The sequence below is a fragment of the Gracilinanus agilis genome, chromosome 4, assembly GCF_016433145.1.
Source record: "Gracilinanus agilis isolate LMUSP501 chromosome 4, AgileGrace, whole genome shotgun sequence".
In the NCBI taxonomy this organism is placed as follows: Eukaryota; Metazoa; Chordata; class Mammalia; order Didelphimorphia; family Didelphidae; genus Gracilinanus; species Gracilinanus agilis.
In genome coordinates, this window is record NC_058133.1 from 288,445,063 (window position 1) to 288,454,214 (window position 9,152).

Below are 9,152 nucleotides of genomic sequence, written 5' to 3' on the forward strand. Positions count from 1 at the left end.
CAATATGGTATCCTGGGAAAACTTAAATATAATATTAGATTATTTCAGAATCAAGTTCTGTTTTCTGGGGAGCCCCAAAGTGGTGTTCTCCTTGATAAGAGAGAGTTTTCAGAGTTGTGTCCAGGTCAGATTGAGCATCTCAAGGACTGGAATTAGTTTGAGTATGAAAAAGGCTAACAGCGATGTGGTTGGGTGACTGCTCTTTGGGAGAGATGTGAGCTTTTGGCCTCCCCAACCAAAGAGAGGGTCAGATCTCAAGCCACAGAGCGGGTCATGGGGGTAACACAGGTACAGCCCACTGTGACCAATATCTTCTCTAATCGGAAGGAATGAGAGCAGCTCTGTGCTGGCTCTCTCCGGAGAACCAAGATCTCCTGCTGGATGGGGACGGAATTCTTCCCATTGTCTTCTTGCCCCTCAGCATTGATGCATGTGGAGTACCTGCAGCTGGCCTCTGCAATCTCCGAAGGGAATCTGTCAGGGTCTTTGGTGATGCTGTGCAGGAGGGAAGCACACAGCAGAAAAGGAAGATTAGTCTGATGGCAGAAAGGAAAGGTGGCTGATGTCTGGCCATGGCAGTGACCTCTTGCCCTCATCCATCTGTAAGTGAGGCATTACCCATAGGTCTCCCAAACACTCATCTTTATGGCTTTCTGCTGATTGTGGGCTCCGGCCCACAAAATAACTCTGAATTCAGTGATGCCAGTTACAAGAGAAACCATCAACCACAAGGACTCTGAGACCTGGCACCTCTCCCTTAACAGGATACATCAGGGCATGGTGTTCTCACGAACATAGTGTTAACATCTTCTCTCTGACCTGGCTGCTGCTCTGTGGGCTGGTCCCATGGGAGAGGAAGAGCAGTGCCTACTGTCAATACAGCCTCCTTAAAGTCAGCAGATTTTGTGCTTAACCCTTCCGTTTTCATGTGGGCTTCCATCATTCTACCACGCTTCCCAACCCCATAAACAAGCCACTGCTTTCTAAGGAATGTTTGCCACATCTGTATGATGTGAATCTTCCTTTTGACTCAAATGATGCCATAGAAAGAGCACTACGGTATTTGGAGGCAGAGAACATTGGGAATCACTGTGCCTCAGTTCCCTCAATTTTAAAATAAGGACATTGGAATAAATGACCTCAAAGATCCTTTCTAGCTCTAAACTTATGACCTTAATTTCTTTCTTTCTCTTAACCACCCTTTTCCTCTCCACTCTGAATCCCTTCCTCTATCATGCCGTGAGTTAAGAAAGCACTCACTGACCATGTGCCAAGAAAATTGAGAGGAACCATCAAGCTCAGAGACCCTAATCCTTGCATGACTCTGACCCTGATTGCCCTCCACATCATGTTACCCCACAGTTTTTGTCACTGAAAAACTGTCTCCTTTTGCCCTCCCAAGATATGTTCTACACCTTTCCTGAACATTTAGGAGTAACTGGGTGATGTGGTTGATAGAGCACTGGTCCTGGAGGCAGAAAGACTGGAGTTCAAAATTAAACACTAGCTGCATGACCCTGGACACTTCATTTCACCTCTATTTGTTTCAATTTCTTCAATTCTAAAATGGGACTAATAGGGGGCAGCTGGATAGCTCAGTGGATTGAAAGCCATGCCTAGAGACAGGAGGTCCTAGGTTCAAATTTGACCTCTGACATTTCCCAGCTGTGCGACCCTGGGCAAGTCACTTAACTCCCATTGCCTACCCTTACCACTCTTCTGCCTTGGAACCAATACACAGTATTGACTCCAAGACAGAAGGTAAGGGTTTAAAAAACAAACAAACAAATAAATAAATGAATGAATGAACAAATAAATAAATAAATAAATAAATAGATGTATAGATAGATGAATGAATGAATGGATAGATAGATAGATGATAGATAGATAGATAGATAGATAGATAGATAGATAGATAGATAGATAAGCAAATAAATAAATAAATGAAATGCTAATAATAGCACCTACCTCCTAAGATTGGTTGTGAAACGCAAATGAGACACTATTTGTAAGCACTTAGCACCATGTCTGGAACTTAATAAAAGTTGATTTCCTTCCTTAAATAAAACACTACCATCTCATATTATGGAGAAGGACATAACCAGACAGGCTATGTTCTCTTAGTAAAAACGTCACCCTGGCTCTCTCTTATATCTAGTTTTCCTACTTGCTTCTCCACTTTTTTTTTTATTTTAAACCCTTAACTTCTGTGTATACTTATAGGTGGACGAGTGGTAAGGGTAGGCAATGGGGGTCAAGTGACTTGCCCAGGGTCACACAACTGGGAAGTGTCTGAGGCCAGATTTGAACCTAGGACCTCCCGTGTCTAGGCCTGGCTCTCAATCCACTGAGCTACCCAGCTGCCCCATTGCTTCTCCACTTTTAAAGATTGGAAAGAAACTTTCTAAACTTTCTAGTCTTCTTGTCTTCAGGCAGGAAGGTACACCACCCTAGACCAGGAATCACCCATTCTGTACTTGAATAACTAGCAAAGTAGTATGGTTCAGTAGAAAGTCTTCTGGAATAGGATTCAAGAGACCCAGTGTCTGGGTTTGAGACCCATCTTTGTATCCTATTAATTATATTACTTTAGACAAGTCACTTTCACCTCTCTAGACCTCAGTCTCTTCATCAGTCAAATGAGAAAGTTTAATTGCAACTCAGACAGTCTCTAAATTAGACTTAGAAATGGACAAAGTCTAGGTGTCATCTAAGTCCAATACTTTCATTTTATATAAAGAACAGAATGGTGATTGTCATGTTCCAAGTTGCCCAGGCAATAAGGACAGATAATGAATTCATATCCATTTCTTCTCATTCCAAATTCCATGCTCTTTCCACTGGCTTTCAAGGAAATCCCTCCGTATTCCATTTCAGCTTGGATCTTGTTTCCTTATATCTTACCAGTGTTCTTCCAGCTAAGATAGAAAACCATTTCCTACTTTTCTATGTTTGGTGAAGATGAACTGGTGTCCACTCTCTAACTTGGCTAAAGATTGTCACTAAATTTTGAATTAAGTCATTTGTGAACCAAAACCTGATTCCTCAAGCCTTTCCCATTTTAAAAATCCTTAATGATTTGTGTTGCTCTTTGATACATGACATCATTCTCGTCCAAAGTAGTAAGAGAATATGTGGTCTTTAGAAAAGTTCATGATGGAGGCAGCAAGGTGATTCAGTGGATTAAGAGCCAGGCCTTGAAATGGGAGATCCTGGGTTCAAATCTTGTCTCAGGTACTTCCTACCTGTGTGACCCTGAGCAAGTCACTTAACTCGTGTAGCCCTTACCACTCTTCTGGGTTCAAGATTTTCCTACTATACATCTGCCTTGGAACTAATACATAGTACTGATTCTAAGACAGAAGGTAAGGAAAAAGAAAGAAAGGAAGGAAGAAAGGAAGGAAGGAAGGAAGGAAGGAAGGAAGGAAGAAAGAAAGAAAGAAAGAAAGAAAGAANGACTCCAGGCTCCAATTTTCATAAGTGTGAGTTTATGAGGGAAAGTAAGCAGAATATATAGACCATGTATACATATATATATAAATAAACATTATGTATGCATATATTTTTATAAGGCTATATGTATTTTATGTGCCACTAAATGTGTGTATATAATTGGGGGGAGAAAAGTGGGGTGGAGGGGAGAGAGAAAGAGAGAGAGAGAGAGAGAGAGAGAGAGAGAGAGAGAGAGAGAGAGAGAGAGAGAGAGAGAGAGCTTGGACATCTGTCCCACGTACAAACAAACTCCTTTCTACTTATATCTAAAAACATTTGCATACCTACAGTGCATACGTGAGTCTCTTCACAGAGAGAGATATGAGACAGAAAGAAAGAAAGAAAAGAGAGAAAGAGAAAGAGAGAAAGAAAGAAAAGAGAGAGAGAGAGAAAGAGAGAGAAGTCCATGACCCTACTTCTATGAAAAATAGTCCTTACTTGTAATCCCAAGGAGAGATGGAGCGATTCTGGTAGGCACGTGCAGAGTGAATGCCCTGATGTTGACCCATGATGCGGATGTCAACCTTCACACTGTTGTTCTCCACTGGGGGACAATTATCACCCTTTTGGGAACTTGCTCCTCTTTTTGTTATTTTCAAAGCTCCCACATTTCCAAGGAAAATAAGCCCCAGCATCACCAGCAACAGTGATTCAAACTGAAAGGAAAAGGGTATATACTTGGTTATGGGTTCTGTCTCTGGTGGCACAGTGGATAGAGCGATGAACCTGGAGTTAGGAAGACCTGAGTTCAAATCTAGCTTCAGACACTATCTGTGGGACCTTGAGTGAACCACCCAACTAAGTTGTCCTCGTTTAGGAGAAGGAAAAGGCAAAAAACTCCAGTATCTCTGCCAAGAAGACCCAAAATGAGGTCACAAAGAGTCAGACCCAATTGAAATGCCTGAACAATGACTGACAATTATAATTAATAATAAATGATATCATATTACTACAGATTACTTTAGGCTTTTTGAAAGAGTTTTTACATCTAATTTTTTCTTTTGATCGATCAATCAAAATACATTTATTAAGCACCTACCAGGTGCCAGGCACTGGGCATTCAAGTGCAAAGGATGAAATAATCCATATTTGAAAAAACACTTACATTCTAATGTTTGTTCATAGCAACCCTGTAAGGACTGTAGGATGGGCATTATTATACCATTTTACAGAAGAAAAATCTGAGGCTCAGAGGTCTGGAATGACTAGAACTAGAACAGCTGGACTAAGCGTATATATTCCCATATGTATATCCATCCACCTACCAATTTCCTCCCTTCCAGGGTCTGCAACTAAGGCCAATTCTTAGCCTCTAGAGTAAAGAGTAGAACCAGGGCTCCTAATGGCTAGTGCCTTGGAGCAATCTATCCATTCATTGTCATTATGATTAACAGTATGGTACCACTCGATATCTGAAAACTGGATGCGAGAAAATTCCAGGACTGAGGGCTTCTGAACCATTATCTGTAATCACGTTTGACAGAACCCCATGCAACTCAAACTATGTGAGTGCTTTCTTATCTAGAGATCAGCCAGGGTTTGAAAATCTATACTGCTAGCCTTTATTTAGAAGCCCTGAATCCAAAACCCAAGTCTAGTGGTTTATGTAAATCAAGGTGACGCATCTATTTTTCTTCTGAAGAACTCAAAGCAAGTATAGAAAGAGCTGTTACTTTTATTCTTCATGAAGCATAGGAATGGATATTTATCTTCATCATGTAAAGGCACAAGTGACGCATGAGAAAGGGCATATTGATGATAATCAGAGCTTGCATTTATGTAGTGTTTTAAGATTATCTCCTAAGATTCTTAAACAGTTCCATGAGTTGTATGCTATCATCCAACTGTAAGCTATAATGTGGAGAGCCATTTTACAGATGAGAAAACTGAGGCTCAAAGAAATTAAATGGCCTCATCAGGCTCTCATAGCTAATGTCTGAGGCAGTATTTTAACCCGAGTCTTCCTAATTTCCAAATTTTTCATTTAATAAATCCTATAGTGTCTTTCTATGGGAATATAACAAAGTCCATTTTACCTAGGATCAGAGTTTTGGTCTTCCAGAAGAGAACTAAAGTATTTTTCTGCTGAAGCATGTAAAAATTCAGATCCATTCAACAAACATTTATTCAACACCTTGTCTGTGTCAGGTACTAAGGGTACAAGGAAAAAGCAGTCTTTGATTTTCTGGTGTTTTTCATACAATGAATTTAAATTCTAAAATGTTATTTCTCTCACTCTCATTATTTTTAATGTCAGTACTGATCTTTTTGCAAGATACAAGCTATTTTAAAGACAGTCGGCAAAAAGAAATTTGCAAAAGTAGAAAGATCATATATATGACTGTTACCATTAAATATGGTCATGGTTTATGCTGTTATGCTGTTTTAATAAGTATTTTCTCCTCAGTATAGTAACTTATTCCCAAAGATGGGGTGCTGGATCTATAGAGATTTCAATTTGGAGTTTGGTTCAAGTCCCAAGTTTGTCATTTCCTAGGAGTGTGACTTGATGCAAGTTATTTCGATTCTCTGAGCCTCAAACTCCTCAGCTATAAATTTTAGTTTTAAATTTAAAGTATAAAGTTTAGAATGCTAAAACTAGCTACTTTCCCACATCTAATAATTCAATCAGATAATATATGTAAAGCTTTTTGTAATAATAACTCACATCTTATATAGTGCTTTAAGTTTTACAAAGTGCCTTCTTCCTCTCAAACATCCTGTAAAGCAGATGGCACATTTATTATGTCCATTTTACAGATGAGGAAGACTGTAAATAGTTTACTCCTGATCACTAAGCTTGCCAGTATCAGACCAGGGCTCAAATCTAAGCTTCCTATCACTAAGTCAAACATTCTCCTTGATGAACCACGTCTAATGTGAGCCACCAAGTCAATATGAAAGTATTTGGAAGGAGATAGGGTGCAGAAATTCCTGCAGATTCTAGCCAATGGAAGAGCCCTCTCCTTTCGGAGGAGCACTTCACTGCCAGTAGCAGTAGCATCCTACCAACGGCAAAAGAAAACACTAAAGCATCCCCACCACCTATCAGAAAGTAAAAGTCTACCTCCTTGGATACAACTAGGTAGCTCAGTCGATTGAGAACAGGGGAATAGAGACAGAAGTTCTTGGGTTCAAATGTGGCCTCAGACCCTTCCTGGCTGTGTGACCCTGGACAAGTCACTTAACCTCCATCACCTCGTCCTTATCATTCTTCTGTTTTAGAACCAATACATGGTATTGATTCTAAGACAAGTATGGGTTTAAAAAAAAAAGTTCCCCTTTTGAAGGAGCTGTCCAAAGTGCAACACTGAGGAGTCCCAAGTTAAGTCTTCAGTCCATGCCTATTCCCCTTTCTCTTTGAAGTTTCATGTTGAGCTTGCATTCAATCAGGTATGAATTTTAGAACCAAATTACTGCAAGGTAGGTGCAAAAGTAAAGTGAAATCAGGAGTAACTGGTTCTCTGAGAGCTAAATTTAGAGTGAAGATGCCTAGGCTTAAAACCACTTACTAGATGATGACCATAAGCAAGAAAAGTCTGTTTTCTCCATGGTCAAACAGGCATAATAACACACCATTTTCCTCAGAGCGTCATTTCTAGGCAAATACTTTATTAACCTTAAAATTCTACAAAAGCATGTTTAATTTTTGTCATCCCATAGCCCAGAGCCACCCAGAGTTGCGTATCCAATTATCCCTGACACTGAATCAGGATAGTTGCCCATAAATAATAAAAAGTAATAATATTTCACATTATACATCTATAAATCTTCTCACTTAATAGTATTCCTATAATTGTCTCAATATCCAAGGGAAACTAGTACAATCATTGTTCTCTCTTTTTTAGAAATGATGAAGCAAAATCAGATAAGTCGAGTAAATTATTCATTGTCACATAGCTGAAAGTGATGGATTTATACTCAAATCTAGACTTATTTTTCCTCCAAGCAGTGCTCTTCCACCAGTAGTAAGTGGTAGTAATAATAATAATAATAGAGAAATAACTCTTTTTTCTATACTGCTGCAAAATTTACAAAATATTCTCATAATAGGCATATGGGGCGGGTTGCATAGGTACTATTCTACCCATTTTGCAGATGAGCTAGCAAGTAGCAAAGCAATATCTATTAACATCTTTTCAATAAAGACAAAAGAGTCTTGATCAAACTTCATCCAACAGAGCTTAGCTTTTCTTACTATAAGAAGAAAATTATAATACTTACCATCCTTGTGCCCCTCTTGAAAAACATGGTGATTCTTCTGATTGCCAATCTAGTGCTTAAAGCACTTATGTGGTGTATTGTGTGTTTGTGTAGTGTCCTTGAGAATACCTGCTCCTTTTATAGTGGCTATAAAGCAATTTCTGCCCCTATTTCCACCAGTCTGTTTCCCGTCTTAGAGTTGTGGTTAACTTGGAGTTGCTGACTAACTTTTTTTTTTCAATTCTACTTTCTGAGGGGTGGAAAAGGGAGACTTGAAAAGAAAGGGATGACGGCAGAATGCTCAAACCTTTGCTTACCACCCCCACTTCCACCTTCAGCATCTCACGCTATAACAGAATCCTGAAATATCTGATTTACTGCAGAGATGACCCACGTTCCAAATTGTTTTTTCTTTTAGGTATTTACATAAAATTGCTGACTCTTTCCACATTGCTCTATTTTCTTATCTTCAAATGACATAAAAATGTTAAATGTGCATTATCTCTTTCAGAGAATTCTTAGCATGAAGCTAGGAAAGAAAAATCATTGGCCCCATTTTAAGGATGTTTCCAGAAAAGTAAAATATCAGTGGCTGAAACAGAAAAAGCTTCAGTGTACCTTTCTGGGTTTTATTTATTTCATTGTCTACCTTGATAAGTTTTCATTTTAATTCAGTTGAAAAAGGACAATAAAATTATATCAATAATTTAATTGTTCCTGCGTGTGATCTGAAAAGTAGGGTAGGAACAGTAGATGTGGTATATAGGAGTTGGTATCAAGGAGGACTGTGTTCAAATCCCATCTATAAGAATTAGTTCTATGATGATGGACAAATCACTTCATTTCTCTACTTTGATTTCACCCCTCAATTTCCTCCTCTATAAAATGGGAATAATGATAACTCACAGCACCCCTATCACAGGATAGTTATGAGACTCAAGTGAGAAAATGAATGTACAAATTTTAAAACCATAAAATAAGGTCCAATTATTATTGTAGGATAAAATGTTTTCCTAAGATAAAATTATGCTTCAAGGTTTCTAAGTCTATCAGAGGAATAATTTATTAAAATTACTTGCAATAGACATGGAAGATTATGGGTACAGGCCATTATATACTGAGATTGAATCAATATGTTGGTTGTTTTATAGAATCACTTTTTTTCTCTTCTTATTTTTTTAACCCATACATTCTATCTTAGAATTGATTCTAAGGCAAAAGAGCAAGAAAGACTAGGCAACTGGGGTTAAGTAATTTGCCTGGATCACACAACCAGAAATGTCTGAGATCAGATTTGAACCCATGTCCCCGACTTCAGGCCTGGCACTCTATCCATTGTGCTACCTAGTAGCCCTCATTTTATTATTTCTTACAGAGAATGGCTGTAGGAAGGGAAAGGACAGACGGATGTCAGAAATGAAGGTGATGTAAAAACACAAGATATTAGTAAAAATCAA

General features: G+C 38.7%; 1 protein-coding gene across 1 annotated transcript; it reads right to left on the reverse strand.

Moving 5' to 3' along the window:
* Positions 1-254: 254 nt before the first annotated feature.
* IL17F (interleukin 17F) lies at positions 255-7,743 on the reverse strand. Its single transcript, XM_044676576.1, has 3 exons — positions 7,717-7,743; positions 3,931-4,148; positions 255-495 (listed from the first exon to the last, which is right to left on the reverse strand). Exons 1-3 carry the CDS (start codon positions 7,741-7,743, stop codon positions 255-257), a joined length of 486 nt encoding a protein of 161 aa, XP_044532511.1.
* Between the last annotated feature and the right edge of the window lie 1,409 nt (positions 7,744-9,152).